We start from the raw sequence: 20,211 nt of genomic DNA, 5'->3' as shown, positions 1-20,211 counted from the left end.
AAGGTGGACTTTTTTCGTAATTTTTAAGTTTAACGTCGCATCGACACAATTATAGGTCATATGGCGAATTTCCAATTTTGATGGTGGGGGAAGACCCTAGGTGCCCCTCCGTGTATTACTTCATCACGGGCTAGGTCCGTAATCCAGCTGGATGGCTTCCTTACATGAAGAATTCAACGCCCCGAGTGAAGCTCGAACCCACATCTGCGAAGGGCAATTGATTCGAAGTCAGCGTCCATAACCACTCGGCCACGGACACCCCCTGAAGGCTCACGTCATATGAGGGTAAAGGTCGTTTATATAATAGTTTGTAGGTTTTGCCATAAGGATTGTCGAGTGCGAGTATGAACTAAATTGGGCCATAAATGTGGGCTGTATGCGTAACGGTAAAAAATCTGGTTTACCAAAACTTAGTGTTTTTTAGGTTTAAGTGTGAAGATGAAGCTCAAATAAAGGTCAAGGCAATCCATATATAGTCAGTTTAAATATCTTGCCTCAGGGACTGTTGTATGTCAGTAAGAGATAAATTTGTTAAAAGGAAAGAAAATTATGTAAAAACAAGGAGCTGCCTTCAATAAACGCTGATGCCCCCGGTGGCATCCTTGTCGATACAAAGCAACCTAAGTCCAAAATGAGGTCAAGGTCAAACTGAGGTCAGGTGATGTTTGAAGATGAGGAATGGTCACAGGTTACATCTGTATTAGTATCAATTCATTCTTGTAAGCGGTATTGATGCTAGACGAAACGGTCCCATTTGGTTAACCAAGAGATGGCCCATATAAAGCAACCCAAGTCCAAAATGAGGTCAAGGTCAAGGTCAAACTGAGGTCAGGTGATGTCTGAAGATGGGGAATGGTCACAAGTTACATTTGCATTAGTATCAAGTCATTCTAGTACGGGGTATTGATGCTAGACGAAACGGTCCCATTTGGTTAACCAAGAGATGGCCCATATAAAGCAACCCAAGTCCAAAATGAGGTCGAGGTCAAGGTCAAGGTCAAACTGAGGTCAGGTGATGTTTGAAGATGGGGAATGGTCACAGGTTACATCTGCATTAGTATCAAGTCATTCTAGTAAGGGGTATTGATGCTAGACGAAACGGTCCCATTTGGTTAAGCTCGTACGGACGGACAGGACGATCACTATATGCCTCCCGCATCAGTAGATGCCGGGGGCATAAAAATGTTGCATTTCGAGGTCCTTAGTGTGCAAGTCAAGGTCATATAAAGGTCACAAAAATGTAGGTCAGTTTGTATGTCTTGCCACAAGGTTTGTTGAGTGAAAGTATGAAGTAAATCGAGTCATTAATGTGGGCTGTACGAGAAACGGTGAAAACTGGATGGACAGAAAGTCCTATGGCTAGATGCCCTGGATCATAAAAAATCCTCTGGAATTTAAACTCAAAGCTCTCCCTTTGGAACAAATCCAATGAACTTTTTCATATCAGAGAGCATCAAACTTCTTAGCAAACACAATAATAGTCTGCTATATTTACAAAATATTTTATTTACAATCTATGGACTTTTGTACAAATTTCAATTATGATACATAAAACATGACAATTTTTCTATTAAAATGAAGTCTACAACAAATTCATTCACAAGAATTATTAAAGTCATTAACTTTCATATGTCTTATGCAAAAAGTGATAGTTATACAAAATGTAGCACAGCATACATAATAATATCAGAAACACTTTTAATAGATTGCAGATTTCTACTTCATTTCATAAATAAAGTGAACGTCCATGTGTCATGCCACACATTTTGAACAATTGTTTAAATGTTATTTCCCTTTGTTTTAAGTATCACTGACACGAATTAGGTAATGTTGGGAACTTTCCAGTTTTTAGAGGAAAGGAAAGCCCCACTTCAGAGAGAACCATCAACTGATCAAAAACAAAACATACAGACAACATATAATTCACAACAATAGAATTTCATCACTGTGACATATTAATTGCAGAATAATAGCTTAAACATTTTCTGACATGATTAATTCTAAAATATCACTATGAAAAGCTGACCTGCCCCCACTCCTTCCCTACGGCTAACGTCATCCTATCCCCTCCCTGTCTCCAAAAGCATTTTATTCATTTTATAGTAAATGTTACTTTCAAAATGCATCGTTTTTCAAAAATATTCTTATATTCATTTCAAGTTCATTACATTATTTAACCCTTAGCCTGCTAAATTTCTTAAATGGACTGGTCCATCATTCAATCTGGGCAATACCATTTATTATTCAAAGGGGTGTTCACTGAAAATTTACTGACTGAATAGCGAACAGTGCAGACCATGATCAGCCTGCACGGATGTGCAGGCTGATCTTGGTCTGCACTGGTCGCAAAGGCAGATACAAATGCCGCCAGCAGGCTAAAGGTTGAAATACGATTTTCTTTCAGAAATGTGTTTCAACTAATTTCTTATTCATAAGGATCAGTTGTGTTTGAAATTCTCGAGGATTCAAGCAGTGTGTATAACAATTTGTTATGTGCCTCTGGCCTATTATAATACTTGGTACATGTACTTAATATCAACAGTATAGACCACATAGTCTCCATTTGAATGTGTTTTTTTTTTGACAGAAATGCAGTAAATGTATTACATCAAACTGTTTTTTTTTAATTTGTCTTTTTTTTTTTTTTAATTTTTGTCATGATCAGTTTTGTGACTAATTAACGCTTGACCAATTTCGCACTGGCACAAGCACAAGTCAAATTTCCAAATCAGAACAATCTGACACAGCACTGTGGACATTCTAGTTTTAACAGATGGGTGTATTCCCGATCCTTACCTTTACACTTATTTCTACAATGGATGTCTAGCTCAGCCCATTTTTCAACAAAGGTTGACACTGACAGGCAAAATTCATTTTAAAGTGTTCTATTTTAAAAACAGGAGTGCCAGGTGATCACCAGGACATTTATAACCAGGGATGCCAGACTGGTTCCATTAATAACCAGGGATGTAAGGCTAGGTCCATTTTATATCCAGGGATGTAAGGCTGTGTCCACTTTATAACCAGGGGTGCCAGGCTGGATCCATTCTACAGAGATTATCATGGCTGTTTGCTGCTGCTACAAGTGTGTTTACTCTACTCTCTGCTCCTTCAAATGTTGCTAAATCTGAAAACATTTACAAGTAACTTCATTACATGGAATATGAAATGACTATCAGAAAATGGATAATTCAAATCTGACCACACATGTATGTAGTTTTAAACTTAATTTAACACAAATAAATGTAATTGTTTCTTTTACTTTATTTTTCAGACAAACTAGCTTTTTTTGTTGAACTACACAACATAGACATGACATATCTGTTAATGTATAGTGTTTTGTTTGTAAAATAGATAATTTACATTTTTTAATACGAAATATCCAATATTACAGAATTTAACTGTGTAACTTTTGGACATGAAAGTCACAGAATACAATTTAAATGCGTAACCTTTCTTATTTAGTGCGAATTAATATAGTGTTATTACATGAGGATAAGCCTGTAAAAGAATTGGATCTCCTTAAAGTAAATACTCACTCTGCAGCCTCGTTGTTATAGCAGATACAGCTTTGTTCACCATAGTGATGAGTTGTTCCCCTTCCATTTCTGATGGCTCTGTACCAGGATTTACCTCCTCTTGTTTCTAAATAAAGTAACAAAGTACTGTAACAAAGCTTAGCCAAGTAGACCAACAAAATAAGTCTGGATGCTTCTGGTAAACAGATTATCAAACAGAACAGTAGTGATAAAGTTCAGCTGTTAACTCTTTAAATTTTTCACTGGTTGCATTTATTTTGTATTTGTTAGGATTAGTGTCACACAACCACTATATAGGTGATATGGTGATTTTTCCAGCTGTTGATGGTGGACAAAGACCACAGTTGTTTCAGTCAAAGGGTGGCTACCTAGGCAGAACCATTGACTTTCCATAAACTAGCTGGATGGTTTCCTCAAATGAAAAAATTCTACACCCCCAGCAAGATTTCAAACCAACAGAGGTGAAGGGCAATTGATTTCAAAGTCAGTGACCGTAACCACTATGTGGCTTGCCTAATAAATGACATTAAACGAAATGATACTGGCTGAGTTTTGTGTCACAATGACAATTAAATTCATACGCTGACTTGCCAGATTTAGTTGTGGAAGAAGACCCCCTGATACCACTCAGGGCATCATTGTTTCAGGCTCAAGCTGACACTTTGGAAGAACCACCAACCTTCTGTGAGCCACATAGATGGCTTTCTCACATGTTGACCAAAGCAGACTCAAACACAGTGGTAATAAGCAAGTGATTCTAAGAAAATGAACTTAACCAAATGGACATCACTTACTAATATAGTCAAAATAGGTCTTGTTCGAAGACTGACAAACTGATATAGAATGACTCAAAAGCTGTAGATACCTTTTTATGCCATGTGATATACTCATCCCGGAGTATGGCTCGCAGGAAACTTGGCAGTTTATACTGGGGCTGTACAAAACACCTTGCTGTTGATATCATCGAAGCTGTGAGAGGTCCAGTGACCCCTGTAGAGGTCAGGAACTCTGCTATATTAGGGGTCAGTCTAAATGGTACAGGTCTATTGGCATCTAAGTCTCCTGAAAAAAAGATTTTACCATTAGTGTTGAAACACACTGTTGGCATATCCACACATTTACATGTATATAATTAGCTGAAATGGGCAAAATGTTCTGAGAGAAAAAAAAACAACATAAAAATATAGCACACACTCCGTGGAATAAAATTTAGATCACAAAACTAAACTACGGTCTACCTGACTGATCATCTATATCGAACTTGAAGTATGAGATGTTGATATAGCCACAATCTTGATGTAGATACATCATGTCTGGGTTCATTCTTGTAAGGTGTAATACAAACTCTGCAAACCCCATCAATGCTAGCTGTACTGTAAACTGCAAACAAAACAACATAAATTGTTACATTTAGTTTAAAGGTATCTACTTTTACAATCAAATTTAGATTTATCACATCACAACTTACATTAACTACAGTCGATAAAATTTCCTTGAAGTACAGAACAAATGTAATTTTTGTTGTTGTTTTTGTTGGATTTAAAGGTCCAATACTAAGGAAAGTGAACATTTTAATTTCTTTTAAAAATCACAGAAACTATTTCATTTTATTGGAAAATGGAAGTTGGTATGTAGAAATTCGAAATAAATCGCAGTATATGTACAATTATTTTTCTATGAAGTATGAAGAAAGTTAAAAAGACCTGGGGGGTCATTCTGTTGATTCATTGAAATTTCAACATAATACACATACATTTCTTTGAGTTCCAAAGACCTTCTGTAAATTTTGACCTGCCAATCTTCATTATTTAGTGTCTTGCTGAAGTCTATGCACTGGCTATGAAAAAAATTGCCATCTCACTTTCCCTTAGTAATGGACCTTTAATGTCAACAGACACTATAAGTTATATGGCAACTTTCAACTTTTTGATTGTGGAGGAAGACCCAAGATGTTTCTAAGGGCACCAGAGTAGAACCAATGTCCTGGCACAAGCTAGCTGGATGGCTAAATTACGTGAAAAAATTCTACATTTTACTGATTATATAATAATAATACTCACAGTTTTCCTAAATATCCAATAGTCTGTTGCATCAAGGAAGGTATGTAGGGCCCATTCTTTCAGCAGGCCTCGAGGAACCATGTTGTTCTGTACCTCTTTGAGAATATCCCTCAATACTTGATGACTGGCCTGAGTTCCCCGGGCCTGGACAGTAAGTAACCTCTCATAATATCTAGCAATAGGTGCATCATGTTCTATTCCTCTCTTGTTACATCTCTGAAAGAACAAAATTTATACAGAATTAAAAGTGAAATATATACAACACAACCTCTCTTAATAAACACCTCCGAATAATGACCACTCGGAATAGCGGCTTCCCCAAATAGCAACACCTCTAACAACAACACTCTGAATAGCAATATCTCAGGATAACAACACCTCTTCACAGTGACACCTCCAAATAATGAACCCCTAATAGCAAACACATCTAAAGACAGATACTTCTTTCTCTTCACTTTACAGGTTACAGTACTCTTAGTAAATTTATCGCTACAGAACAAAAACCTCTTTACAATAAGCACATTTCCGTCTTTGCTTTGGTGTTCCCTCTAGAGAAGTCAAACTGCACCTATCTACACATACAGTTTGAATGGGCAATAAAACTTGGGGAGAAAATTTTCTGATAACACTGTAACCAGAAAAATAGAAAGTAAAAAGCACTAAGATGAAAACACAAAGCCACAATGGTGTAAACGTGAAATGATATTGAGTTTTCATCATTGTGGTTTTGTGGTTTCAACTTTCACCATCATAGTTTCATGTTTTTGCCGTCGTGATTTTGACATTCTCCATTGTGGTTTCAACTTTCATCATCATAGTTTCATGATTTTAACTTTCGAGATATAAGGTTCAGGAATAAAAATCTTTATGGTCCAAACGGAACACCGTAACAATCTCTGTGCAATCAAAATGTGTTACCTGTTTGTAGACATCAAGAAGAGAAACAGAGGCGGGGTTGTCTTCTACAAGTCTCATCTGTGGAGATACCGCCACAACTCTCGGTACTGTGAAATACAGCATACGTCTACTCGTCTCCTGAGAATGGAATCAAAAACAGAACACATGTATATCACATCAATATCCTGTGAGCAATTATTTTTGTGAGCATGAACTTTTGTTGTTTTGACAATAATTCCATGGCAATACAAATTCATGGATTTCAACTTTTGAACATAAAATGAATAGGAATTTTTTATATAGAAATTTTTCATGCTCTTAGAGATCAAATTTAATGGATTGGTGTAACTGACCTAAAAATCAACATCAGCAATTACAGAATTCAACTTTTAGTCATTACAGGCGTTTGGACATACCCAGTACTGTGAAATCATGTAGTTTAATGGACATGAAATTTCGGATTTTTGGCTTGAAGGCAATTTTGTAAGTAAATTAATTCATGGATTTCAACTTTAAAAGGAATGGAAAGTTTATTTGTTCATTGGGATTTAATTACGTGGAGTTATGTGACTATGAAATCCATGAAAACTGGTCCCCCACAAATACTATTTCACAGTAGAACACAGCAGGAGTCAGTATCAATTTAAGCTTACAATCACAATGTTAGAGCTCATAATAATTAAAGAAAAAATGCAACTGGTTATCACCTTTTGTTTGGTCAAAAAATGGTTTAACATTCTCAGCAGTTGGAGCACTCTCTCCTCACGGCGAGACTCCGTCAGGCAAGCATCATTCACAACAAGGTATGGATAAATCTGAAATAAAAATTTTAGGCAACATTTTCAACATGAATACCTATTGACTTAATGTCAGCATTAAAAATTGATGTATTTCTTCAACCAGCTCTTCCAACAATAGACAACATTAAATGTACATTCTAACATGACTAGGTTTGGTTTCTAGTTAAACAAAGAAGGAAATCAAGCTCTGTATATTCTGCGATAAACAACGGTTGACGCGCGGACCTGTAAGGGAGCATTATGATGTCAATTATGATGTCAACTTGCCACATGACGTCCGATACATTACTCCCCGGGTAAATGAAGTCCAGCATAATATTTATTGAAATATTTCAATGAGCATGTCAGAATGAAAACAATCAAAGCCTTCTTGTGATTTATCGTCTTATTTACCAAGGTTCATCGTTCAGATGCTTTAGTATTTAACCACTCAGGCTAACGCCCTCGTGGTTAAATTCCTACACATCTGAACTCTGAACCGTGGTAAACCAGATGATAAACTACTCGAAGGCCTTAATTATTTGTTAAATAAATAAAAAAACAAGAGGACCATGATGGCCCTATATCGCTCACCTGTTATCATTGCACTTGAGGACAAGAAGGTCCTCAGAAAAAATATCTAAATCCAAAGGACAGGAACAACAAAGGGAAGAATTTAAACAAAAAGAAAAAAAAATTCGGACAAGGTATAGATGTGTCAAAATACACCTAAAAACTGGAGGTACCATCCATGTTGTACCACTGAAAAGTGGTCTCGGTTTTTCCCTACGGCCAATAATAAAAAAGTTACTAAAAATAAGCTATCTATAGTAACGAAAAAGTGAAGTAATAAAAAAAAAATATATATTGTAAGTGAACAAAAGAAAGATCTGCCAAATAAATCTGTTGACATAAATGAAATTTCAGATCAGTATCTTCATTAGTTACGGAGATATACCCATTTTAATTTGAAATAAAGGGAGATAATTTGACATAAAATCAGTCCATAGTTATCTACTCTGATTGTCTCACTCCAACTAATAACAATAATGAAATTTCAAATACGTCCTATAAGTACTTACTGATATAAACCCATTTTGATTACATCAGGGGAGGTAATCAGATATAAAATATCTCTGGAACCTACGATTGGATCTGATTTGTCATGGAATCCAAGATTTATTGTTGTTGAGGACATTTTGGACGTTTGTATCAAACAAAACCATAAATGAAGTCTCTATATGGCTGCAAAAGCCAAAACAGCCAATTTTGGACCTTTAAGGGGCCATAACTCCGGAACCCATGATGGAATCTGGCCAGTTCAAGAATGTAAGCAAGATCTAGTGGTGATACAAGTTGTGTGCAAGTTTGGTTAAAATCAAATAATAAATGAAGCTGCTATTGTGCAGACAAGGTCAAAATAGCAAATTTTGGCCCTTTCAGGGGCCATAACTCTGGAACCCATTAAGGGATCTGGCCGGTTCAAGAAAGGAATCGAGATCTTATGGTGACAAAAGTTTTGTGCAAGTCTGATTAAATTCAAATCATAAATGAAGCTGCTATTGTGCAGACAAGGTCAAAATAGCTAATTCTGGCCCTTTCAGGGGCCATAACTCCAGAACCCATAATGGAATCTTGCCAGTTCAAGAAAAGAATCAAGATCTTATGGCGATACAAGTTGTGTGCAAGTTTGGTTAAAATCAAATCATAAATGAAGCTGCTATTGTGCAGACAATGTCAAAATAGCTAATTCTGGCCCTTTCAGGAGCCACAACTCTGGAATCCATAACGTTATCTGGCTGGTTCAAGAAAGGAACCGAGATCTTATGGTGACACAAGTTTTGTGTAAGTTTGATTAAATTCAAATCATAAATGAAGCTGCTATTGTGCAGACAAGGTCAAAATAGCTAATTTTGGCCCTTTCAGGGGCCATAACTCTGGAACCCATAATGGGATCTGGCCAGTTCAAGAAAGGAACCAAGATCTCATGGTGATACAAGTTGTGTGCAAGTTTGGTTAAAATAAAATCATAAATGAAACCACTATCGTGCAGACACGAAATTGTTGACGCACGGACGGACTGATGACGGACGCCGGACGAAGGGTGATCACAAAAGCTCACCTTGTCACTATGTGACAGGTGAGCTAAAAACATCTGATGTGTAATAACTTAAATGCTTTCTTACAACACTTAAAACAGACAGACTTAAGTACAGATTGCAAACTTCAGTGCAAAGACACGAAAGATTTAAGCGTAATTTTCAAATGATTTTAAGACAATGGTATCTTTTCAAATGTACAAAAACTAAGTTAGTTTTCTATCAATAGATAGAAACTCAGTGCTATGGAAGTTGGAGATCACTCGTTTTGTACCAACTAGAATTTGATAACCTACATCATTCTGTGAACTTAAATAAGGGAAACACTTAGTTTATACTAATTTGTTTTGACTCGATTGTGATGAAAGCTTCAAACTTATTGGGACCACTCTCGAATCCGCACTTAACATTAACCAGTAAAATACAAGAATATCCTACCTTTCCGTTATGGCCTCGGATGTACAGTCTCCTAGCAGCTGTGTTGTGCTTCTGAACTATCTCAACTCTAGGCATAAATCTAGCAATTCTCACATAGTAGTGGCTGTGCTGTAGTTTAAAATATTTATATCATATTGCAACTTAGGTTACATCACATTGTAACTTAGAATTCTATCAAAACAACTCAACTGTGAAGAGCTCATAGCAAGCCTGTTTCAGAAAATGGCAATGGTATCAAGAAAAGCTTAAAAACTTAAATTTAGTAGTTAAGTACAATAAACACTTGTCTGAAGTGGGTTTAAATTATCTTGCATAACAAAAAGATAATCATTTAGTCTGGGCATTCTCACCATTACTGTGCCAAACCTCTCAATTGTCAAAAACTATGTACAAATTACATGTATACTCAATAAAAACACTTGCCTTTGGAAGAAGAAATTCACCAGGCAGTTCCACTTCAGCTGTGTTGTTGGAGAAATTACTCAAAAATCTGCACTTCTCCTCGATCAAGAATGACCTGAAAATTATTTATCTATTAACACTTTGTCACAAAAACAGGTCTCCCCCCCCTATGTATACCTTTAGCTCCTACGGCCATTTTGTGCAGCGAAACGGAATGTGTCGGTAATATGCACAACTACACTTGGTACTGATCACTCCTGTGAAGTTTCGTCGAAATCTGTCCAGCAGTTTGACCTGTGAAAGCCAGACTAAATTTTTCTTTTTTATCTCTGGTGGCCATTTTGTGCAGCAAAGCAGAACATGCCAGTGATATGCACAACTAGGGTTGGTACTGATCATTCCTGTGAAGTTTCGTCGAAATCTAGCCAGCAGTTTGACCTGTGAAAGCTGGAAAAGATTTTTCTATATTTAGCTCTGGTGGCCATTTTGTGCGGCAAAGCGCAACGTGTCGGCAATATGAACAACTAGGCTTGGTACTGATCACTCCTGTTTCATCGAAATCCGTCCAGCAGTTTGATCTGTGAAAGCCAGACAAGATTTTTCTATTTTTAGCTCTTGCAGTCATTTTGTGCAGCGACTTTCTTCACACAAAATCAGGTAGCCCTTTCAACACTTGACTAATTGTTACCAGAAAGGTGACTAATGAGCACCATTTACTTTCTTCACAGAAAATCAGGACTAACTTAATAGAATAAATTCTTACTTTGGTAGAAGCTTGGTCTTGGCTTCTAAGATTTTAATCCATTTCTTCAGCTTGTTGATGAGATTGTGAAGTTTGGTTGAGCCTGGTACACTGAAATAGAAGAAATGATAAAGTTATCACAAAACAATGGAACAAGTTAAGCACTGCAAGTTTGGTAATAACCTGCAGACTATAATTATGGAACTAATCAAAGTTTGTATAAATACTGTTGAGGTAACAGATATCAGCTAACAAATCTCTTAGTTATATATCCTGTAATGTCTTATTAGTAGGAACTTACAGCTTCCCCAATCAAACTCGGGTGAGGATAAATTAAGTTGGGTATTAATAAACCATGGGACTGACTTGTTTGGGGTTTAGCGCCATTTTTCAACAGTACTTCAGTAATGTAACAGTGTTCAGTCATTCTGAACAGTGTTCCTGGACTCTGTACCAGTACTAACCTGTTCTCCACAAGTAACTGCCAGCTTCTCTAGACGAACCAGATGCAGAGGATGAAGTAATTTTAGACACAATTTCTTTTATTATATTATCTTAGGACTGAACTATTGGTGCCAAATTAGATTTTAACATATTTTGCTTTTGTACAGAATAGACAAAAAATATGAATGTTTCATCAATGATACCTGAAATCAAAGTCCGTGGTAAACTGGCTTTTCATTTTCTGGAAGATAGGATCCTGTGCCGTTGCTTGGGCTCTCCGTGCCAGGGACTCGGAGGCTGCACTAGAGAATGTGGTTACCACGTTAGAAACATTCTCAATACCTACTCCAAATGTACTGACCAACTTCTTCACAAAGTTCAGAGTGTGTGGAGTTATTGTGGCATCAGCAACTGTAACAATGAAGTCGCTATGAGATATTTACTTTGCTAACAGCACATTTGTCAGACACAATGGATTAAGCATCAGCGTTACTTCTGAGCTTTAAAGCTCATTTTTCTCCCCACCCCCCACCCCGTACTTGTAAAATCTTTAAAATCTTTTTTAAATGGGTAATACATGTCCACCAGTGCAAAAAATGGCAGAAGTACAGATATTCATTTCTTTTTTTTAAATCAGCATAATCATTATTGTTGCTGAAACAAGCACACGAAGTCTGTAACATCAAAATGGCAACAAAATCTGCAATTCTAAAATAGGTGCAAACAATAATCCAAAAATCTGTAATTTCAAAATGGCTATAGACAATTATCCTTTAACATCTATATGAATTTTCATGGTAGATTAAAATCACTGCGGGGAATCACATGATCAAAATTATCTCTAAACCAAAATAAAAATAGAGATGCTTTTGAGAAAAGCGCATGTCTCCCACAACTGCAACATTGAAAAATGTCTAGTTTCTCTTGATGGCTTTGATGAATGGAACCCATTGAAAAATGTCTAGTTTTTCTCGATGGCTGTGATGAGTGGATCCAATCAGTACTTCAAGGGCCATAATTCAAAAGTGCCTGGGCGGATTTGGCTAGTTATCGAACCTGGCCGAGGTCTCATGGTCAAACACATTTTGTTCAAGTTTGGTAAAGATCAGATGAGAAATGTTCGACTTAGAGTGTGGACAAGCTTGAAAAATGTCTAGTTTCTTTCAATGGCTGTGATGAGTGGATCCAATCAGTAATTCAAGGGCCATCATTCAAAACTGCCTGGGCGGATTTGGCTAGTTATCGAACTTGGCTGAGGTCTCATGGTCAAACACATTTTGTTCAAGTTTGGTGAAGATCAGATGAGAAATGTTTGACTTAGAGTGCGGACAAGCTTTGTGACAGACAGACACACAGACACACACACACACACAGACTGGAGTAAATTAATATGTCTCCCACACCACTGTGTGGTGGGACACATAATTATGAATAATATGGGATAATAATTATTGAAGAATGTTTTGCTGTAAATTTAAAATATAGCCTATTATATGCCAACATAGCTGTATCCTAAAACTACATAGATTTCAATCACAATCACCTTTTGATTATCTGGAACACTTCAAGAAACTGAGACTTCTTATTTTCCTTAGTGTTTGTAATTACAGGATATCTATCATTATTGTCAACTACATGATAATTCAACAATTTTCATTAGTCACATGGTAGGCTATGTTTAAATTTCATATCTTATCATGACAGGAAATTTACTCATGTTCTTAAAAATATAACTTTGGTATAGAGATTATTTTGATCATGTGATTCCCCACAGTGAAAATACTGTACAATGAACGTTTTGTTAATGACTTGCATTTAGGGAATTGACCTGCAGCTCCCTTCATAAAAGACTAGCATTTTGTGAACTAACCTACAGCCCTATTCATAAATGACATTTGTGTGAACTGACCTGAGGCCCTTTTCATAAATGAAATATTTTCAAACTTACCTGAGGCCCTGTTCTCAAAGGCAACAGCATAACATTTGGCAAGACCCTGGCGTAGCTGTCTCAGTACCTCTTCATACCAGTTTTCTCTAAACCAGACCATCTGGTCCACAATGCCCTCCAGGGATGACAGAATGGTTGGATGAAGCTCGCGCTGCATGTGCATGATTCTGCTGCATCTCCACATCGGAGCTGGGGCACGAATCGGACCTGCATCAGACTGACTCGAGCCTCGACCTGATGACGAACCACTACTGCTTGTTGTTGGTGTAGTTGAAGAGGTTGTGGGAGCCGAGCTGGTAGGGTCTGAAAATATCAGATTGTTTATAATGACAGGTGTAGTTGATAGTTCATATGCATACGTCTTGTGGGTAAAGTATCCTTACTACTTTTAAGTCAGCAGCTCTGTGGTTAGCACGTTGTGCTTCAAAGCAAGCCATCTGGCTGATATCCTGACTTATGTTTAGTCCCTGATGATAACATTAACAGGTACTATTTCCTGCAAGTTCTGGCCTAGAGTGGATAAATGGCAGTTCAATTATACTTTTAGAATGGAAAATCAACCCAGACTTACATTTTCCTGAAAATTAACTGTCTAAACATAAAATTACCTGATACAGAGAGTGTAGGTTCTGGTGTTGTTGGCACAACCAGTCCAGGTGTTGTGGGGGACATTATCTGACCAGACGATCCAGAACTTGTTGTTGTGGCAACCTGAGAATTGCTCCTGCTCAATGTCATCTCTCCACTCTTGTCTGCAAATATTTTATGCGGTATTAAATAGAAACTTTTAATCCTTCAAGCATTTCAAAAATGACCTCTACAGACATTCTTCTAAATAGAAAATATGTCTTTTCCCTAAGTAGCAAATTTGTTTTTTCTCTAAACAGCAAATATGTCTTTTTCTAAAAAGCAAATGTGTCTTTTCCTAAATAGCAAATAATTTTATGTCTGTGCGCTAAAGCAAATATGTCCTTCTCCTCAACAGCAAATATGTCTTTCTCCTTGAAAGGAAATTTTTTTTAAATCTTTTTCTCAATGCTGTAAATTTTGTCATAACATTGTTAATTTTTATATTTTCATAGACTTGTGTTCACTTGAAAATGTACCAACACGAACAAATGCTATAATATGTGTCAAAGCAATTTTACTTAATATACAGTCAAACTTGTCTGTAAAATTACCATTGGAAAATGTGAAAAATGGTCTTTGTTTACAAGCAGTCACTCAACACAGGTAATTTTAGATTAACTTTAAATTTACACTACTTTGATTTAACAGGATGAGAAAATAGGGGCTTTTGTAAAAGTGGCTTTTATTCATTTGTTTTTTTTTTAACATTATTCTGAGTTGATTTTAACAGGTTTGGCTGTACATTCATACATGTTGATTTTAACAGGTTTGGCTGTACATTCATACATGTTGATTTTAACAGGTTTGGCTGTACATTCATACATGTTTTATGTAAAACTTCTTTCTATGTTCAATATCTCATTTTTAAAGCTACAATACATGTGTCAAGTATACTTACACCTTTCTCTTTGTTCAATTTTGAGGGTCAAGTACAAAGTTCTTATCGGGAAATAAACTGCTTGAGGATACATTCTTCCGACCTGACTCAACAAATTCATAATGAGTCGACCCTCGTTTCTCACCAGACATGTTAGCAACTGTGGAATCCTAAATATACAAAATTGTGCATTTAGTAAAATGGAATGAAAACTCTATATGAGCCGCATCATGAGAAAACCAACATAATGCATTTGCGACCAACATGGATCAAGACCAGCCTGCGCATCCGCAGTCTGATCAGGATCCATGCTGTTTGCTAACAGTTTCTCTAATTGCAATAGGCTTTGAAAGCGAACAGCATGGATCTTGACCAGACTGTGAGGATGTGCAGGCTGGTCTGGATCCATGCTGGTCACAAATGTACTATGTTGGTTTTCTCATGGTGGGGCTCAATTATGATTATTTTTGGGGGCATTCTGTGAGTTGTTTGCTAACAGGGTGTTGGGACTATTTCCTGTCCTATTTTACACTGAAAACACCTTTGAAATCATAACAGAATGAACATAGGAAAGTTTTGTGTTTTTATGTAAAGGACTATAACTCCCTATTTACACTCCAGCCTGTACCTCTATGCTTGCAGGAGCAAAAAAGAGAACTGGTTACAATTTTCTGATGAACAGTCATTCATTTCAGTACGAGAGGCTATGAATGATATGGAACCATTGCATGTTATGAGACCTAAAGGACAGTACCACACACATAAATTCAATTGTTGTAAAAAACAACTCGTAATTACCATGGCAACCACTGCACAGGTGGAACTCCCACACAATATTTGTCCACAGCTTCTGCTAGAGTTGATTTCTCATCATCGTAAGTGAGAAGCCAGAGAACTTTAGCCAGGTACTTCCTCGACTTACTCTCGTTCTGATGACGGCAAGCGTGAAGGAAACACGTAATAGCAGAAACTCCAAGATTGATTTGCCTATAAATTAAAACATACTGGTACATGTACTATATAAAATGTAATTAGACAATAAGACTACAGTAAAACCATCAATATTTGTGGGGGACTAATTTAATATTTATGGATTTTGTAGTTTTCATCTATCCACGACTAAAAATCTCAACAGACATGTAAACTTCTCATTCATTTCTATCATCAAAACTTGAAATCCACAGATTCCTATGCCCACGAAATAGCCTTTTTGGACCAAACCACAAAATTTCATGCCTACAACATTAACTGATTTCACAGTATCTATGAATTAACAGTGACAAATATTGGGCTATGTAGGAATATTTCATGGGTATTCACCAGATAGTCCATTAAATACAAGCTTGTAAATTTACTTCATAAAAATTCTTCTAATTTTCATAGTAACACTTTACAGCAATCCCCATAAAAAGGTCACTCACTTGTCTCTGGTAAATACAGATTCAAGGTAATCGCCCCATAGAGCCCAGGCTTTTACCAGTGTATCATGCATCTGTACAGCTGCCGAGAAGGACTTGTTGGCATCATCTGAGCGCCCAGTCTGAGCCAGGAACATACCCTTCAGGGCATAAAACTCTGCCGTCATCTCCTTTGTGAAGTATTTCAGGTTTGTGGATTCTATAACCTCTAGTCCCTACAACATGAAACAAATATTTATAAAGAGCCATTTCAAATAGGAAACTATGTACATAGGACACAAGTGCCTCCACTCCTGTCACTGTAAGCATATCTTTGACTAAGTCAAGGGCCATAATTCAGATCTGGCTGTGTGAAATTCCAATAAAGACACCAGGTGCACAACTTCAAATACTTAGTAACAATCCTGCAAGGTTTCATGAGTCAGGGTCAGTTACTTTTTGAGATATGCTCAAAACAAATTTGGATGAACAGACTGACGGACAGACAAAGAAAAGGGAAAGGTTAAATCTAAGTGCCTCACTCCCCCTACACCCCCTCAAAAAAGTTTAGGGGGCACAAATGCTCCTTTTTTCTTTTTAATTTACCACCAAATTATACAGTTTTCTGCTATATTTAACAAATACTTCTGATCTGTTCTATACTTAAAACAAAATTAACACATTCGAACACTAGTGTAACTACTTACTTCATTTAACTCTGGTTTGCCCATAGAACCTGCCATCTGTAAGTAACATTTGACCTGCTGTCTGATCTTCTGGAAACAGTCCACAATTGGCACACTTGGTATTGTGTGGATCCTATAAAAAAATTGCATGTTTTATCAGAAAATTCTCTAAAATTAGCATGACATAGTCACAAAACAAACTTAAAGATCATACTTTCAAGTTAGTTACAAAAGAAAACATTTTGAGCACCCCCCACACACACCCCCCTCCCCCACACCACAACTAAATTTTTTTTAGAAAATTGGAGGCAAGTAAAGCTACTCTGATATATAAGCTCAATAGCTGGAAATCCTGTTACTTCAACACAGTGGTGTAAAATGACGTACAGTTATTCTTACTACAACTATTTCATGCCTGGAAGTTAGCTATTACTTAAAACAAATAAATAACTGCTGGAGCAAATCATGAAACACTGTTTAATTACTTTACAGCCATTACTGATAAGATCGTAAGGTACCTAGCACATCAACAAAGACATGATGTAAAGCGTTATATTTATTACCTGCTAAGTGAATCGAGACAGACTCCCGACAAGTTATGTTTCCTAGCAATTTTACCAAAATGAATGATAGCTTGTGCTGAGGCATGTACTCCCAACATGGAATGATTGTTTTGCTGAAATAAGAAAAATAATTAAACAAACCCCATACTTCCCATAAGTTTTACTTCTTCAAATTATCAGACCTTATGTGAGCAGACACATTTAAAGAAACTGACTTAGAAAATACGAGATTACAATAAATTTTGCCTATAGTAAGAAATCTCAACATTATGTACAGTTGAAATTCAGTATCTCAAATGTATATGCTAAGGAATTTTCAAAAACACAATAAATTATATATGAAAGGTTAATAGTAGTTGAATGTTTACCTGATCTTGTGCAGCATGTGTATCATAGTGATTTACAATAAACTGATAGTGATGCTGTCTCCAGGTAAATATGTCACTCCAGTGTGATAGGTCATCTGATATCATTGGAAGGCGATTCCTGTAAAAAATTTTAAAAAGTTATAAACACACTTATTTACGAACGCAAGTGTGTTAATACCATTTGCGGTGCAGATCCTGAAAATGTAGAAATTGTATCACTGCTTGGTGAGATATATGCCATATAAAAGAAGAATGAACAAATATCCTCTACATTCACTACTGTCTAAGCAGTCAGCTGTATTAAGCAGCTACCTGTCTAAAGCGGCCAAATTTGCTATTTCCCATCTCTATGCTTTCAGAGCAAATCAACCTGTATTAAGAAAGAATCTATCTTAAAGAACCAATTGTGCACCTTCCTTTGACTGGCTGCTTAAGAGAGGTTTGCCTGTATAAAGATATAACTCTGACACTGCACTTACCTCCAAGTTTTGACAATAGCTTTCATGTCATGTAAACTTGTACTCCTGGTAATGTTAGCTGGTTGAAGACCCTGGTTAATCTGGGCAGCTTCCTGTAACTCCATGATCTGCTGGGCAGCCTGAAATAAACAACCGAAACTGTATTAAAGCAGTCAACTAAGGCAGCAACAAAATCTGGCTGCTTCAGGAATAAGACTGTTTAAGACAAGTTGAAATTAGAACGCAAAGTTAATTTGGAAAATGAGATGATTGGCTGTTTAGGGCAAGTGGCTGTTTAATATAGGTGGTCATTAAGACTTGTTCAACTGTATTCCAATACAAACACTGGTTTAGTGAAGAGGAAGAAGCACTATATGTGATTTATGACTTTTCCAGTCTGTAATATTGATACTTACATGTATAAGTGCAATAATAAAAGACAATGAGCACACATTTTTGCTTACACCAGCAAGAGCTGCAGAGCAAGTTTGCAATCAGGAAAACATTATTTTAAACATTCAATAGTGTTATACAAACAAAAAATACAATCTAAAAAATGAATTTGCTACTAATTAATGGGGTAATAGACTTTTTGTTTAAAGTTATCCAGCCCCCTTCATCAGTGAAACCACTTTATACCTGCCTCAAAGGTCCCTTTGTACAGATATTTTGATATACGGGGATCAGTTATATACAACGTAATGAGTGTACTGTATGAAGGGGCAGATGATATCAGTAGCTGAGACAGTCATATAGCTGGATTACCATTTGAAAAGATATGGAGAACCAGGTACAACATCAAGACATAAACAAAGACAAAGATAACTAGCTCTTTCCAATGCCAATGACAAATTAACCCTTATCATGCTGGACACGATTGATTCAGTGTTGATCATGATTAGTCTGCACATCATGCAGTCTGATCAAGATCTGATCAGTCAGTATCTTCTTTCAACAGTTAATGCTTCTGTCCAAACTGAAAGCTGGACAAGTTCACTACAGAAGTTAAGCAGGGTATTAATGGTTAATAAAGGAAGTTTACCTGTAACAGTGGTACATGTATATGTGTGACAATATGGGGAAGTCTTCTCCATTCTTTAATTGCTAAATTACTTGACAGTTCAACCAGTCTCTCAATCTGAAAATAGATTTTATACTTCTTCTTACATACAGCTGAACTCCGTATCTTGAGCTCACTTACCTTGAAATTACGACTATCTTGACATTAATTCAAGTCCAGTAAATATGCCTTCTTTTTGCATGTATTTTTACTCAGTTTAAATCTGATTTTACACACAGCAACTTCAATTGCGTCGAAGTGATCTAAAGTCACAATTTCATAAGTATTTCCACTTCCTTAAAAATGTGTTGCCTACATATAGGGTGTGACCATGGCTTGAAAATAAATTAGATAAAGAATATAAATTGCTTTGTACTCTTAAGAATATTTACAAGTGCATGTCACTCTTTTTCAACACTGGTGACCTATGACTTTTTTATTGCAATTTTTTGTTTCTTAGATGATTGTCCTTCAATATACAAAGTTTGAAGAAATTCTATTATTGGGAAAACTTTCACCTATCTCATATACAGAAACTTTAGCGAACGCCTTTAAGTAAAATTACTTTTATCTCTAACTAAAAAGCTCGGTAGCTTGCAATTCGAAATAGCGAGTTTCAACTGTATATGTTAACAAGTATTTATAAAATAAGTATGTTTTTAACAATATTATTAAAGACGGATACTTTTCATTTTTGAACAGTAAGTATAAGACAGATATTTCTAATGTGTTCTTAACATTATTTTACATTACATACTCCAATGAAAACTTTCCATTTCTTCTAACAAATCAAGCAAATTATGATTAAAAAACAAAGCTCTGAG

General features: G+C 36.3%; 1 protein-coding gene across 2 annotated transcripts in view; it reads right to left on the bottom strand.

Moving 5' to 3' along the window:
• Window positions 1–1,485: 1,485 nt before the first annotated feature.
• Window positions 1,486–20,211, bottom strand: part of LOC123532700 (transformation/transcription domain-associated protein-like) — a 73,124-nt gene continuing 54,398 nt past the window's right edge. For both annotated transcript variants that reach the window (XM_053517296.1, XM_053517297.1), the window contains exons 64-84: window positions 19,370–19,465; window positions 18,349–18,467; window positions 17,870–17,987; window positions 17,502–17,614; window positions 16,960–17,071; window positions 16,277–16,488; window positions 15,654–15,842; window positions 14,877–15,025; window positions 13,957–14,100; window positions 13,349–13,651; window positions 11,604–11,811; window positions 10,978–11,067; window positions 10,236–10,329; window positions 9,813–9,920; window positions 7,204–7,311; window positions 6,518–6,634; window positions 5,600–5,815; window positions 4,778–4,919; window positions 4,405–4,601; window positions 3,540–3,645; window positions 1,486–3,127 (exon numbers count right to left, since the gene is read on the bottom strand). In XM_053517296.1, coding sequence (XP_053373271.1) covers window positions 3,018–3,127; window positions 3,540–3,645; window positions 4,405–4,601; window positions 4,778–4,919; window positions 5,600–5,815; window positions 6,518–6,634; window positions 7,204–7,311; window positions 9,813–9,920; window positions 10,236–10,329; window positions 10,978–11,067; window positions 11,604–11,811; window positions 13,349–13,651; window positions 13,957–14,100; window positions 14,877–15,025; window positions 15,654–15,842; window positions 16,277–16,488; window positions 16,960–17,071; window positions 17,502–17,614; window positions 17,870–17,987; window positions 18,349–18,467; window positions 19,370–19,465 — 3,051 coding nt within the window. In that variant the 3' untranslated portion in view covers window positions 1,486–3,017. The remainder of the gene's footprint in view (window positions 3,128–3,539; window positions 3,646–4,404; window positions 4,602–4,777; window positions 4,920–5,599; window positions 5,816–6,517; window positions 6,635–7,203; window positions 7,312–9,812; window positions 9,921–10,235; window positions 10,330–10,977; window positions 11,068–11,603; window positions 11,812–13,348; window positions 13,652–13,956; window positions 14,101–14,876; window positions 15,026–15,653; window positions 15,843–16,276; window positions 16,489–16,959; window positions 17,072–17,501; window positions 17,615–17,869; window positions 17,988–18,348; window positions 18,468–19,369; window positions 19,466–20,211) is intronic.

This window comes from Mercenaria mercenaria, chromosome 11 (assembly GCF_021730395.1).
Source record: "Mercenaria mercenaria strain notata chromosome 11, MADL_Memer_1, whole genome shotgun sequence".
Classification (NCBI taxonomy): domain Eukaryota; kingdom Metazoa; phylum Mollusca; class Bivalvia; order Venerida; family Veneridae; genus Mercenaria; species Mercenaria mercenaria.
The sequence above is the reverse complement of the archived record's forward strand: the minus strand, read 5'-3'. Positions and strand labels throughout refer to the sequence as shown.